The sequence below is a fragment of the Toxorhynchites rutilus genome, chromosome 2 (genome assembly GCF_029784135.1).
Source record: "Toxorhynchites rutilus septentrionalis strain SRP chromosome 2, ASM2978413v1, whole genome shotgun sequence".
NCBI lineage: Eukaryota > Metazoa > Arthropoda > Insecta > Diptera > Culicidae > Toxorhynchites > Toxorhynchites rutilus.
The window spans coordinates 3,985,816-4,000,986 of record NC_073745.1 but is presented as its reverse complement, the minus strand read 5'-3'; the positions used below and the strand labels follow the sequence as shown (position 1 = coordinate 4,000,986).

The 15,171-nt window shown below is 36.3% G+C and overlaps 3 protein-coding genes across 10 annotated transcripts in view; 2 read left to right on the top strand and 1 right to left on the bottom strand.

The window, feature by feature from the left end:
• LOC129764534 (putative polypeptide N-acetylgalactosaminyltransferase 9) overlaps positions 1-15,171 on the top strand; it is a 270,199-nt gene that overhangs the window by 93,136 nt on the left and 161,892 nt on the right. The window lies entirely within an intron of this gene.
• Positions 6,728-8,789, top strand: LOC129764536 (uncharacterized). The gene is made up of 3 exons (XM_055763720.1): positions 6,728-6,908; positions 6,962-7,145; positions 7,212-8,789. Coding segments are annotated over exons 1-3 (744 nt in total). The 5' UTR covers positions 6,728-6,906; the 3' UTR covers positions 7,770-8,789.
• Positions 8,279-10,022, bottom strand: LOC129764242 (putative nuclease HARBI1). Its single transcript, XM_055763130.1, has 4 exons — positions 9,659-10,022; positions 9,162-9,594; positions 8,954-9,098; positions 8,279-8,337 (listed from the first exon to the last, which is right to left on the bottom strand). Exons 1-4 carry the CDS (start codon positions 9,769-9,771, stop codon positions 8,279-8,281), a joined length of 750 nt encoding a protein of 249 aa, XP_055619105.1. The 5' UTR covers positions 9,772-10,022.

Sequence of the window (15,171 nt, the reverse complement as noted above, 5' to 3'; positions counted from 1 at the left end):
AGATTAAAAGGTGGAAAGTTAAAAGTTGAAAAATTTTAAAATTTCAAAATCTGAAAATCTTACAATGAAAAACTTGAAAATATTGGAAATCTTGACAATGCAAAAAAAATGTTGAAAATCTAAATATCTAAAAAAAAATTTGGATTTTTTTTTTGAAAAATGTGAAATGATGAATGTTTGAAAATCTGAAAATTGAGAAATTTGTAGATCCAAAATCCTAAAATTAAAAAAAACTTGCTTTCCGAAAAAAAGAACGAACTCTTAGATTCGAGAAAAATGAAAATCCAAAAACTTGAAAATCTGACAAATTTGAATTAAAAATTCTTTAAAAAAAATCTGAGAAATTTGAAAAAATATGGAAAAAATCGAACAAATCCGCAAAAAAATTAAAAATAAGTAAAAGTTGAAAAGTTGAATATTTTGTAAATCTAAAAAATCCTTAAATTTGAAATGAGAAAAACGCTAAACTTTTCAAAAAACCAAAAATGGATAAATCCGAAAAAAAAAGTTTTCTTTTTACATGAATAAATGAAGAGTTAAAACGTTGATTCTATTTAAGAATCGAGAAATTTATATAATCTGAAAAGTTTAAAAACTGAAGCGTTAGAAATCTGAAATTCTGAAAAATGAAAATATTAAAAATGTAAAATTTTCAAAAAATTAAGTCTCAATTTTGAAGAAGTCAAGAAAAATCTGAAAAACTGAAAAAAGCACGACAAAAATAAAAAAAATTAGAAAGTTGTAAAACTTGAAGATTTTAAAATTTTTAAAATTCTGAAATTCTTAAAGATCTTAAAAATTCTGAATTTCCGAAAATCTAAAGAAAAAAAAAGAAAACTCGAAAAATAGAGAAAAGCGGGAAAAATATTTAAAAATCCTAAAAAAATGAAAAAAAAAGAAAAGCTCTACAAAATTGATCCCGTCGTCGTTAGGTTCCTGCAGCATGCGATGAGGCAGTGGAGTACGTCTCTGCACCTTAGTGATGGGGAAAATGTGTTGCAGTCTAGAACGCTGCAGATAAAGAGGGGGATATTCCAAGGCGACTCTTTCAGCCCGCTTTGGTTTTGTCTGGCACTGAACCCCCTCAGTAGGACGCTCAATAGAAACGGTCATGGCTATAAAATAAGGTATGGCGACGGCGCCCACGAAGAAGTGACCCATACCTTCTACATGGATGATCTCAAGGTCTACGCTGATTCACGTCAGCGTCTAGGTGTAGCTATCCGGGTTGTCGAAGACATAAGCAGGGACATCTGCATGGAGTTCGGCCTCGACAAGTGCCGCTGTGTCCATCTGCTGAAAGGGCAGCTTACCGAATCCGGAGGTTACGAGGTCTATGACGGCGAGTTCATAAGAGACATGGTTCGTGGCGAATCCTATAAATATCTTGGATTCCGACAGCTCACCGGGATTCGCCACTCCGACATCAAGACGGAGCTGCGAGACAAGTTCTTGAGTCGAGTGAACTGTGTCCTGAGGACTTTCCTCAACGCGGGGAACAAGGTACGCGCGATCAACACATTCGCGGTTCCCCTGCTGACCTTCAGTTTTGGTGTAGTCAAATGGAGCAAAACTGACCTAGAGGACCTTGAGAGGAGGATGAGGAAAGCATTCAAAGAGGCCGGAATGCACTATCCTCAATCGGCACTGGAGAGAGTTTCACTGCCACGCAAAGAAGGGGGACTTGGAATAGTCGACATATCTGCACTGTGTGTTGCCCAGGTACGACAACTGCGCGAGTACTTCGCAGAACGCGCCAACCAAAACGCGCTATACCGGGCTGTCTGCGCCGCCGACAGAGGATACAGCGCTCTGCACTTGGCGCAAGCGGAGTACCAACTCAACTGCAATCTGCAGACAGTGGAGGAGAAGATTGCAGCTTGGAAGCAGAAGGCAGTGCATGGTGCCCACCCCCATCAATTGGACCGGCCACACGTCGACAAGGCCGCATCTAATCTGTGTCTAACGCGTGGTGAACTCTCTTTAGTAGTAGAAGCCGACATGATAGCCATCCAGGACAGGATAATGCCGACGAGAAACTGCAGGCGGTACGTCTGGCATCAAGACGTTGATGACATTTGCCGGATGTGCCATCAACCAGGTGAAAACATAGAGCACATTATGGGAGGCTGTCCCGTTTTGGCCAACGCAGCCTACACCGAGCGCCACAACAACGTGGCCCGTATTGTTCATCGACAACTGGCGCTCCAATGTGCTCTACTGGAAGACAACGTACCAAACTACCGGTACCTGCCTGCACCTGTCCTGGAAAATGACCGTTTCAAGCTGTACTGGGATCGCACTGTTCTGACCGACCTCTCGATCCACCACAACCGGCCAGATATAATGGTTTACGACAAGAGCGACCGCAAAGTCACCATCATCGATGTCGCTATTCCACTGAACCAGAATCTGGAGGAGACCCACGGTCGCAAAATTTGCAAGTACCGACCATTGGCCGTGGAGCTCAAGGAACTGTGGGGGCTAAGGGAGGTCCCAAGAATTATTCCAGTCGTTCTCTCTGGAACTGGAATTGTCCCGAAGACACTTCTGGAAGCGCTAAAGGTGTTGAACATGGAGAAGGAATTGGCCGGCATCCAAAAGTCGGTCATCCTTAGCACCTGCGCGATTGTCCGACAATTTCTCGTTCAGGACTGAAACAGCACGAGCATGCAGATACGTGCATTCCGCAGAGCCTAGTCCCCCTTTGGCATTCAGAAGCCCGGGGACAGGTGAAAATTCTGGCTAGGTTCGCCTAGTTAAGAAGTGAGATAAGTCTGCCGAAAAAATTGGAAGTGAAAAGTTAGAAAGGTAAATACTTGAAGATATGAGAAATCTGAAATATTGAAAGTTTAAATAGTTGAAGAGCTGAAAAGTTGTATAGTTGAATGGTTGAAAATTTGAAAATTGAAAAATCTTTGAAACGCTAAAAATCTTAAAGATTTCAAGAAAATGAATTTCTAAAAAAAATTGAAAACTGAAAAAAAAATCTAAACGAAGAGAAGCTCTAAAAAGTTGAAAAATGGAAAAAGAATGAAAAAATTAAATAATATATATGAAAATATCGTGAAATTAAAAAGTAAAAATTTGAAACTTTCCAACAGGAAAGTTGAAAAATTAAAAAGCAGAAAAGTTGAAAATTCGGAAAATTTAAAAATTGTTAGGTTACAAGTTGAGTAGTTGAAAATCTGTGCATCAGAAAAGTTGAAAAATTGAAGAGTTAAAAATCAAAAATTCTCAAAATGCCGAAAATCTTGAAGATCTTAAAAATCTAAATTTCTAAAAATCTAAAAGAACTAAAAAAAAGAAAAATAGAAAAAAGGGATAAGAAGCGCTCTAAGAAAAAATTGAAAAACGTAAAAAATATGGAAAAAAACGAAAAAAATATATATACAAATCGGTTATTTGAAAAGTTGAAATGTTAAAATTGTTGGAAAGTTGAAAAGTTAAAAATTGAAAAGTTGAATAGGTAAAAACTGAAAGGTTGAAAAGTTGAAATGTTGAAAAATCTATTAAGATCTGAAATTTTTAAAAAACTTCAAAATATTGAAAGAAATCTTAAAAATCCTAATTTCTGAAAGAACTGAAAAATGAAAAAAATGAATTAGAAAAGCTCTAAAAAATAGAAACACTGAAAAATCATGGAAAAAACCGAAAAAAATATAAACAAATTACAAAATTGAAAAGTTGAAAAGTTGCAAAAGTGAAAATTTAAAATGTGTTACGTTTGAAAAGTTAAAAAGTGGAAAATCAGAAAAGTTCAAAAATTGAGAAGTTGAAAAGTTAAAAAGCTGAAAAGTCAAAAAATGAGAAGTTGAAAAAATGGACAAGTTAAAATGTTGATGAGTTGGAAATCTAGGAATTGAGAGATCTTTAAAATCTAAACAATTGAAAAATTAAAGAGTTAAAAATCTAAAATTCTTAAAAATCTTACAAATATTGAAAATATAAAAAATATGTGAAATGTAAAAATTTGAAAATCTTAACATTTTTCGCTTGAATATTTTTAATTTTATTTAAAAAATCTTAAAAATGCTAAAAATCTTAAACATTCTGAAAGATACAATTTTTGGAAAGTTCAAAAGTTAGAAAGCTGACGAGTTCAAATGTTGAAAAGTTGAAAAATAATAAAGTTAAAAAGCAGAATAGTTTAAAATCTGAGAAACAAGAAATGTGAAAAATTCAAGAGTCAAAACTTGAAGATCTTAAATATCTTAATTTCTAAAAATCTGAAACAACTGAGAAAAAGAAAAAAGAAAAAAAATAATGAGAAAAGCTCTTTAAAAATAGAAAAATGAAAAAAATATGGAAAAATCCGAAAGAAATATAAACAAATTGAAGATTTGAAAAGTGATAAATCAGAAAAGTTTAAAAATTGAGAAGTTGGAAAGTTAAAAAGCTGAAAAGTTGAAAAAATTAGAAGTTATAAAAAATAGAAAAGTAGAAAAGTTGGAAATCTGGAAATTGTGAAATCTGAAAAATCTGGAAAAACACACCCAAACTAGCGTTGCCATGAAGCATTCCGTTTTCGGCAGACGCCATGCCATTTCGTGGTTTGAATCGTCAAATGGGCAAATAAAATCATCTGTCCCCCAACGCTTTAAAATGTTTGTATGTATGGAAGCAGACATCTCTTTCTTTTTTCTTTTTCCATCTTTTTTGGGATCCCAAAAAAAAAAAGGCCTAACAACGTCAAAGGGGATCGAACCATGGCCGGCTAGAATGCAAGGCTGTTTCAAACGACCACAAACGACCATTAGCTACATAGCTAATGATGCTGTTGAGTTAATGCGTGATAATATTGCACCTGATAATAAAATGAAGTTGGAAAGTGTTTTCTATGAGGGAAAAGGAGAGCATGAAGGAGAGCAATATCTATCTCGGTCTGGTCCGTGTATGTGGCAAAGAATGCGGAAAACTTATTTGTTTTTTGTTTCGCTCGCTTGTATTAATCTTATATTGCTATACCATATATATTATACAAATGCTTACCAGTATTTGAGAGTCATGACATTTTCTGTTATGTTTAGGCTTAGAAAAAGATAAAAGTGGAAAATTAGAAAGGTTGAAAAATTGCAAAGGTGAAAATTTAAAAAATTTAAGAATAAAAAATTTGCGATGTTGAAAAGTTAAAAAGTTAAAAAGTTAAAAAGTTAAAAAGTTAAAAAGTTAAAAAGTTAAAAAGTTAAAAAGTTAAAAAGTTAAAAAGTTAAAAAGTTAAAAAGTTAAAAAGTTAAAAAGTTAAAAAGTTAAAAAGTTAAAAAGTTAAAAAGTTAAAAAGTTAAAAAGTTAAAAAGTTAAAAAGTTAAAAAGTTAAAAAGTTAAAAAGTTAAAAAGTTAAAAAGTTAAAAAGTTAAAAAGTTAAAAAGTTAAAAAGTTAAGAAGTTGAAATGTTGAAATGTTGAAATGTTGAAATGTTGGAAAGTTGGAAAGACAGAATGCTGAAAAAAACTAGAAAATGTTGGAAAGTCCAAGAGTTGAAGAGTTGAAGGATTGAAAAGATGAATAGTTAAAAATTTGGAAATTAAATTTGGGAATTACCCATAATGAAAAAGGATGCCAAATAGACAAAATTTAGAAAAAAAAGTTATATTTTTTATTTCTAAATCGTTGATGAGAAAAAATCAGCAGAATCACATCTTATGTTGTTCATTCATTCATGTTCTCAGGCTACCTATCGTCATAAGTTAAAACCACTCCGAACATGCGAGATTGACAGCGAAACACTTGCCATAAGAACAAAATCCATTTCGCTACTCTTTGCTGTCAATTTGCTTTTCCGAAAGGCACTAATGAATGGCGCTAAAAGCCATCGAAGATATCAAGTTTTACTACCACCACCACTAACCCCCCCGCTAACACCGGACGACACTCAACGCGAAACGACGTAACAGATTAAGCCCCACCATCAAAACTTATGCGCTCAAACTCCTACCGCAAAACTCCTGAGGGGAATCAAACTTTTGATTTCAGCCGCGCCTTGAACAACACCCTTATGGGTATTTTCTCGCCCACGCAAAGGACACGCGCCATTCCCATCTCGGTATATTTACACGTACAATCATAGTATCCATGGGATACATCACTCCATCGCGCCATCGCTAACAATCACAGTAGCCTGTGGGTTAAGTGGTATTAAGAAAATTTCGTGACTCGACCCGCGAGAGCCTTCAGCCCACTGCGATGATAGTGGAATTGATCGAATCGCGACTGGCGGAAATGTGCCTTTATTCGGGGAATGAGGGGTACGTGATAATAATGGGAAACAGCTTTAAATGGGAGCAGGCTTGGCGATGTTGTCCCATCCTTATAGAGATGATTAATCGGCACCCGTCAAGCGATCGGCCCTCATTATAGCAGCAAGCCTTGGAAATAAGGTGACGTATATTTCAAATCATCACGAATAAAAACGTATTTTCCGTTCCTTTTTTTTCTCTGTGATTTTCAGTTATATTCAAGACTATTTTTGACGGTATTTCGAAAGAAGCCGGGACGATATACTGAGAAGAAAGGAATTTTCTTGAAGTCGGAATTATTTTTCAAGTGTTTTTTTGGAGTGTGAAGTTGCCATTGGACCCGCTTCAAGGATTTTAGAAGTTCTCTATCACTCATCTAGATACATTTAAGATAAGTTTTCGTTTTATTTTTCTTTCACGCATACTTATACATATACATATACATACACATATTGGTGTCTATTCTGTATTTCAATCGATTCGAAATATTTCGAACGACTTGGTAAATTCCATTCCCTGTTTCGTTCGAGGTGTTTTCAAATTCGAATACCTTTCGTTCGGACTGTTTTGTTTTCGAACATCTTTCATTCGAATCAAACCAAACGTCAAACCCACTTTGTTTATGAAGGAGTGAATAATTTCCGCAGCGGATGAGCGGTGAACTGCAAAAATGTAAGCTAATTTTTAATCATTTTTTTCTTTAAATTAATTTTAACGTTCAACAGGGAAAAAAACAAAAACAAAACAACCACTAAAAATCAGTTCGAGCGGATTGTGCTGCTTCTGGAGCAAGAGCCGGACATAGCAAAGGGTTTCTCCCGAGGAAATTCCGGACCCTTCTGGGATGATCTGGCGGCAGAAGTCAATAGTTTGGGACCGCCTATTCGCGATGGAAGTGGATGGAAAAAGGTATATACTAAAACGAATCCGAAACATATGTTTATAGTCTTATTTTTGCCCTGGTTTTCTGTGTAGGTTTGGGCGGACTATAAGTCCGGATTAAAGCGAAAACTCGCTCACAACAAACGGGAGCAGAGGGCGACAGGTGGAGGACCCAATAAAATTATCAATTTGTCCGAGCTGGAGGAGCAGGCAGTTCTACTAACTGGGTTACTTGCGACCGTGGAAGGAATCCCGGGTACCTCATCTCATGGAACACAGTTGGGTTCGCCTTCGGGTGAACCTCAAGCTGCAGACCAGGAAAATTTTATATATTATGGTACTTCCGACGAGTGTGACGGTATCAATAATACCATTCACTTCCAGCCCTCTCAGCCGAAAAAATCCAGACCTTCTACCACGAGGCTATTAGAGCTGCAAGTCGAGCAACAAAACAAATTTCACACCAATGTGAAATCCCTGTTAAAAAACACAAACACGAATTTGAGTGATCTGGTTCATTATCAGCGCCAATCAGCTCGAGCGATTCTTTCCGTGGATGCCACACTCAAAGAACATCTGAGTGAACAAAAACGACATAACCACGAGATGGAGAAGATCGCGCTGGAGAAATCAATAGCGACAAATCCTTGAAACGCAGATTGCGTATATTTCAGAACATTAGAATAATGTTTCAAAATATCAGTGATCTGATTTTTTATCTTTATATTGTAACTCAAGTATAAAAAAATGAAAAAAGTTCTAATCGTATTTTTATATCTTTCCATGGAAGAAAAATCTTACTTAATTTTTTCTTTGAAGTTTGTTTGGAATAGCATCAAAATTATATAAACTTTTTTAAAATTCACGAATTTCGCCTATAGTTTATGGAACTTCCTTAACCCCTTCACGTACAACATTGAACTTCACTCGTTGTTTCTCGATGTGAAATAATTACATAGCTTCAGGCATATGATGAGGATACCGACAACTGAAGATTATCAAATTTCCGTTATTTAAAAAAAAAATTGAATGAGCTAAAAATATAAAATATAATTTGAATATTATAATTAAAATAAAAACGAACGAGTTAGTACGTAGTAATAACTCCTTCGTTTTTATTTTAAACACAACATGTATTTGCTCATCATAGGGCACCCATGTTAGATACCCACACTCAGCAGAGTAGCGGAACGACTCGAAGTGCTCGTTTTGGGCCGTGCTGTTGGAAATTAAATCGTACAGCAAGGGGTTAAAACAACGCAAAAAGTATTAACAATGGTTATTTGAATACTTGGCCTGCTTACGAGAAATCGATAATGACATGTTCTCAAAGTGTTGGCAGGAATAAGAGTAAATAATTCTGCCGAAACCATAGTTAAGTAAGGAAGACACTTCCTTTTCCGGTGGTTGTTATTTATTTGAGCATTTGCAAACAAGTTAGATGAAATTTAACAGTCATAAATATTAATTTAAACAAAAGTTTATTATGTAAACAGCTGCATAACATATTATAACTACTGAGAACGACCAAATTCTAAGCATATATTGTGAAGTGCACAGCATACATTTATAATTTGAGCGCATTTAGTAGGATTGTAGTGAAGTTGTCTCGCGCCAAGGATGCATCTAAACCGATTTTTTAGTAAACCGATTGTCCGCTCGACGATAGCACGACCCAAGGCATGCCTGCGATTAAAATCGCTCTCCAAACTCCCTTCCTCCGCTGCTCTGAATGGCGTTACTAACCAAGGTTCCGATGGATAACCAGCATCACCTGAAAATATTTTATCACACAGTACATACAAGTATACTAAAATATTGTAGTTGAACATTACCTAGAATCTTAGTATTAACTTCACCATTTTGGTGAAGCTGCTCAAAGTGAGTTCTTGCAGGGCTTACACGCCATATATGAGAGTCATGATTAGATCCCTGGAAGGTAGGATCAACGAAACGAATCCTTTGCTGATCGTCACAAACCTATGTTGATAAAAAAGAGTATTTGTTCATTGATTTGTTAATTCAAATACTAATAATACTTACAATCAGAACGTTGAGACTATAAAATCCCTTCCGATTAAAAAACAAATTTCGATTCAGCTTAGGTGGAATAATTTTTACGTGGGTTCCATCCAAACACATAATAACACCCGGAATTGATGTTTTCTGATAGAAGTGTAGTTTAGCACGCCGCTGTTCGTCTTCCGTCATATTTAGGGAAATCCATTTCTTACACAGTGTCCGCTCCAGAATGTTAAGCATTTCAGTCAGCGCCTTGGAAAATGTGGGCTGTGCTATGGCAATGTGATAATCTTGCCCTGCTCCATGTTGATAATTTCCTTCAGCAAAGAATCGCAAACATGCTGCGAGTTTCACCTCCGTGGATAGACCACCTTTCCTTGTGGTAAGGCAGTTCTCAATTTCCTCTAAAACGTACCGAAAAGCTTCCTTACTTAGACGAAAACTTTTGATGAATCTGAATAAGGGCAAAATTAATCAATAAGAGAAACAAACATGGGATTTTTGAGACGGATACTTACGCTTCATCAGAAAGTTTTATGAAGTCGGTTGATTTTCGGTGGTTTCGCCGATGGTAGCAAGGCATTCCAATTTCTTCTTGCTCCGCCAAAATCGGTAACAAAACGGAATCCATTGAACGAGAAAATTTTCTCACAAATTTCTCTTAGGATCAAAAATTAACTGAAATTCAACTCGCACTCGCCGCTATTTAATACGGTGTTTCTTTTTGTTTATCGGTTTTTGACAGATCGATGCATATTCGAAATTTTCTAACACTTTCGTTCGAAACGAGCAAAACGATTGGAATAGGGAATGGTAAATTCGAAAACGATCGAAATATCACTTTCGAACGAAATAGAAATCCGTCGGAATACAGAATAGGCACCATTTCATTTTATTATGTTTTTTTTTAACTTTATCATTTAATATTTACGTGTTCTAAAGAATCTTCTCTCTCATTTTTACGACTCTTTCGACTCTTTTTTTTTTTTTAAATGGAGGGTAATGAACCCTCCGATGCTGAAATGAGGGTCTTAGACCCTCCTCCAGATGATTTTACGGTTTCTTCAGGAAAAAAACAAAAACAATCGCAGTCAAACTCTTCGTCTGTACCAAATAGTGAGTCTGTTCCTCACTCTTCGACACAATCTCTGCCTAATTCTGCTCAACTTCCACGTATTAGACAATACCAGAACGCCCCGGCATCATCGAAAAACCGTTGGGTGGTATTTTTCCGTCCGAAAGGGAAACCTCTAAGAGTATCTCAAATTTGCAAAGACCTGACGTCTAACTACTCAGGTGTCTTAGAAATGACGAAAGTCAATAAAGATAAACTTCGTGTTGTGCTCTCAAATTACAAAGACGCTAACGCGATAGTGAAAAACTCTTTGTTCACTAATGAATATAGAGTTTATATTCCGGCTCACATTGTTGAAATCGATGGTGTAGTTACGGAAAAATCCTTCAACTTCAAGATTTTGTAAAAGCTAAGGGTATCTTTCACAATGCAAATATTCCACATGCTAAAGTTTTGGAGGTGAGATCTCTGAACTCTTTGAAATCTGAGGGTACAGAAAAAGAGTATTATCCTTCTGGCTCTTTTAGAATTTCCTTCGAAGGCACAGCACTTCCAAATTATGTGCTTATTGACAAACTTCGTCTTCCAGTTCGGTTATATATTCCTAAAATAATGACTTGCTTAAATCAAAAAATCAGTTAGGTCTCACTAAAACCTACTGTTGTAATAAAACGAAATGCTCAAAATGTGGAGACGACCATGACGAAGTCACTTGTAACAAAGATGTTGATAAATGTATTTTTTGTGGAGATGTTCCTCATACAATTAAGGATTGTCCGAAATACAAATTACGTTCGATGAAACTCAAGCAATCACTTAAGGATCGTTCTAATCGATCCTTCGCTGATATGCTCAAGGCAGCTTCACCTCAGGTACCCGAGGCTTCAGAAAATCCTTTCTCTGTTTTATCAGAGGATGATGATTCGGATTCTCAATTTGATCCAGTAATCACAGGAAGAGTCAGGAAGAGAAAAATTGCTTGTTCATCTAAGCTATCTAAAAAAAGAGGATTGATCTCTAATAATCCAGAATCTTCTAATTATTCTGCTCCACCCAAGAATAACCCTCCTGATTGGAGATCTTCAAATTATGACGTTCATTTCCCTGAATTGTCAAGCCATTCTCAATTTACTTCTCAATCGGTTCCTGAATCCTCATCTTTTTCAGGTGGTATATCCTTTTCATCAATTGTTCAATGGATTCTTGATTTTTTAGGAATATCAGATTCAATGAAAGGTTTAATTTTTGCTTGGCTTCCTTCTATCAGCCAGCTAGCTAAACAAATGACTTCAAAATGGCCCCTCTTCTCGATCATTAATTTCGTTGTCTAATTTATTGGATGAGCCAGGAAAATCCTCTATTTTGCAGTGGAATTGTAGAAGTATTCTTCCTAAACTTGATTCTTTCAAGCAAATGCTCCATTTTTTGAATTGTGATGCGTTTGCTCTTTCTGAGACATGGCTTCGTTCGGACAATGTGTTAAACATCCATGATTTCAATATTATCCGTTTAGACCGCAATGATTCCTATGGAGGAGTTCTCATAGGTATTAGAAAATGCTACCCATTTTACAGGATTCCCCTGCCTTTAGTCACAGGAATTGAAATTCTTGCGTGTCAGGCACGTATCAAGGGTAAAGATTTATGCATTGCTTCTATTTATATTCCTCCAAGAACTATGCTTAATTATAGAAATCTTGTGAATATTGTTGAACTTTTACCGCAACCTAATCTTATTTTGGGAGATTTCAACTCTCATGGAATTGGATGGGGTGAGTCTTTTGATGATCGAAGGGCCAATTTGATTTATGATCTTTGTGAGGACTTCAACATGGCAATTTTGAATACAGGTGATGTAACAAGAATTGCTCCATCTTCAGGCCGCACTAGTTGCTTAGATTTGTCCCTGTGTTCTTCCTCTTTTTCTTTAGATTGTTATTGGAATGTCATCCAAGATCCACATGGAAGTGATCATTTGCCAATCACTATTTCCATTTCAAATAATTCAAAATCGTCTGAAACAACAAATATTCAGCATGATTTATCTAGAAACATTGATTGGAAGAGATTTTCTTCAATTATTTCAGAATCGGTGGCATTAGTTCATGAGTTACCCCCGCTGGAAGAATATAATTTTCTAACTGGTTTAATTCTTGACAGTGCTATTGATGCTCAGACGAAGCGCTTTCCTGGTAATTCGTTTCGTAGACGTCCTCCTAGTCTATGGTGGGACCAAGAATGTACAAATCTCTATAAAGATAAATCGAATGCGTTCAAGGATTGGCGAAAATTGGGCACCCTTGAACGTTATGATAACTACATTTATCTGGAGCGTAAATTCAAAAGCTTCATTAAAGCTAAAAAGAGAGGCTATTGGCGTCATTTTGTAAATGGGCTTTCACGAGAGTCTTCCTTGAGCACTCTTTGGAGAGTTGCCAGACAAATGAGAAATTCATCTCATTCAAATGAAGAAGTTGAATATTCAGAAAGGTGGATTTTTGACTTTGCCAAGAAGATATGTCCAGACTCAGCCCCCGCACCTTCCCCCTTCTTAGAGACATCTGATGATGTTGAGCCTCCGTTCAGTATCACTGAATTTTCTCTTGCCCTTCTTTCTTGCAACAACACGGCTCCAGGGTCAGATAGGATCAAATTTAATTTGTTGAAAAATCTACCTGATAATGCGAAGAGACGTTTGTTGAAACTGTTCAATGCTTTCCTTGAGCAGAATATTGTTCCGCATGAGTGGCGACAAATTAAAGTTGTAGCTATTCTGAAACCTGGTAAACCTGCGTCTGATTATAATTCTTATAGACCAATTGCAATGCTATCTTGCATTAGACAGCTGGGTTGAATCTAATAATCTTCTCTCGCCTTCGCAGTTCGGGTTTCGTAGAGGCAAAGGAACCAATGATTGTCTTGCGCTTCTTTCATCAGAGGTTGACTTTGCCTTGTGTAGTAAGCAACAAATGGCATCAGTGTTCCTAGATATCAAAGGTGCGTTTGATTCTGTTTCCATTGAAGTTCTTTTTAAAAAACTTCGTCGAAATGGGTTTTCCCAGAAATTAAATAGTTTTCTGTTTAACCTAATGCGTGAAAAACATATGAGTTTTTCTCATGGTTCTTCGTCAGTTTTACGCATTAGCTACATGGGTCTTCCTCAAGGCTCATGTCTTAGTCCAATTCTTTACAACTTCTATGTAAATGATATTGATGTTTGTTTATCGGGAAATTGTACTTTGAGACAGTTTGCAGATGATTGTTATGTATCGGTAATAGGCAAAGACAACACCGATCTTCATAATCCTTTGCAAGATTTTCTTGACAATTTGGTTGATTGGGCCTATAGATTGGGTATTGAATTTTCTACTGAGAAGACAGAGATGGTTGTATTCTCAAGAAAACATCATCCTGCACAAATACAGCTTAAACTTTTGGATAGACCTATTCGTCACTCGATGTCATTCAAGTATTTAGGTGTTGTGTTTGACTCCAAAGGAACATGGGGTAAACACATAGGCTACTTGAAACAAAAATGTCAGAAAAGAATAAATTTTCTTCGATCCATAACAGGAACTTGGTGGGGAGCTCATCCTGAGGATTTGATTAGGTTGTATAAAACAACCATTTTATCTGTTATGGAGTATGGTAGTTTTTGCTTCAGGTCCGCTGCCTGTTCCCATATTTTGCATCTGGAAAGGATTCAATATCGCTGTTTGCGTATTGCTCTAGGTTGTATGCAGTCAACACATACAATGAGCCTAGAAATTCTAGCTGGAATACTTCCTCTTTCCGTACGTTTTTTCGAGTTATCATTCCGTTTTTTAATACGGTGTGAAACACTTAATCCGAAGGTGATAGCAAACTTTGAAAAAATGTTGAACTCAGGCGTTCGATCTAGGCGAATGTCTCTATATCATGAATTTATGACTTTGGAAAGTCCATCTACTTTATCTGGTTTCCAGATCATTCCTTCAATTTTGTTCAATTCCTCTATTACTATTGACCTGTCAATGAAGGATTATGTGCATAATATTTCAGATGATCTCCGCCATTTAGTTATACCTGCGATATTCCTGTCAAGGTATAAACATATTGACCCAACCAAATCTTTTTTTACTGATGGATCTTGTCTTAATGGATCCACAGGCTTTGGTATATTGAATATCAACTTCTTCACTTTCCGTAGGCTTAGTTTACCTTGTTCGGTGTTTGTTGCAGAATTGGCTGCAATATACATGGCCTTACTCCATATTCAGACCTTGACCCCAGATCACTTTTTTATTTTTCTCCGTTCAGTGAGAACTAGATATGCGTCGTATTTCCTATCTGAAATCCATCGACTTTTAAGTGCTCTGATAACTAGTTCATTTAATATCACTTTTGTATGGATTCCGTCTCACTGTTCGATACCAGGAAATGAGAAAGCAGACTTTCTTGCTAAGAAGGGCGCTATGGAAGGAGACTTATTCTATAGGCCTATTACTTTCGATGAATATCTTCATTTTCCTCGTGAACGGGCACTTGTATCTTGGCAGTCAAGTTGGGATAGTAGTGATAAAGGCCGATGGCTATATTCTATCATTCCTAGGGTTTCTCTCAAACCATGGTTTAAAGGGTATAATTTTTCTCGTGATTTTATACGGGTAGTGTGCAGACTCATGTCTAACCATTATTCTTCGAATGCACATCTTTTCCGAATTAACATCAGTGATAGTAACCAATGCGTGTGTGGTATAGGATATCAGGATATTGATCATATTGTGTGGCTTTGTTCTGAGTTTCAAAATGACAGGTTATCTTTAATAGAAAATTTTCGCAATAAGGGAATGCCACTTAATTTTCCGATTCGCGACGTTCTGGCTACTCGTAATATTGATGCTATTTCTTTAATTTATGATTTTCTCAAATCCATACACTTTCAAATATGAATATATATGTTTAGTTTTCCTTTATT

What these genes read in the sequence shown, in the direction of transcription:
- LOC129764242 (XM_055763130.1), bottom strand. Translation starts at nt 9,771, where the DNA reads ATGGATTCCGTTTTGTTACCGATTTTGGCGGAGCAAGAAGAAATTGGA. An exon ending in ATAGTCTCAACGTTCTGATT is followed by an intron (nt 9,099 to 9,161) that starts GTAAGTATTATT and finishes TTATCAACATAG; the next exon opens with GTTTGTGACGATCAGCAAAG. An exon ending in AGTTAATACTAAGATTCTAG is followed by an intron (nt 8,338 to 8,953) that starts GTAATGTTCAAC and finishes AATTTCCAACAG; the next exon opens with CACGGCCCAAAACGAGCACT.
- LOC129764536 (XM_055763720.1), top strand. An exon ending in ATGGAAGTGGATGGAAAAAG is followed by an intron (nt 7,146 to 7,211) that starts GTATATACTAAA and finishes TTTTCTGTGTAG; the next exon opens with GTTTGGGCGGACTATAAGTC.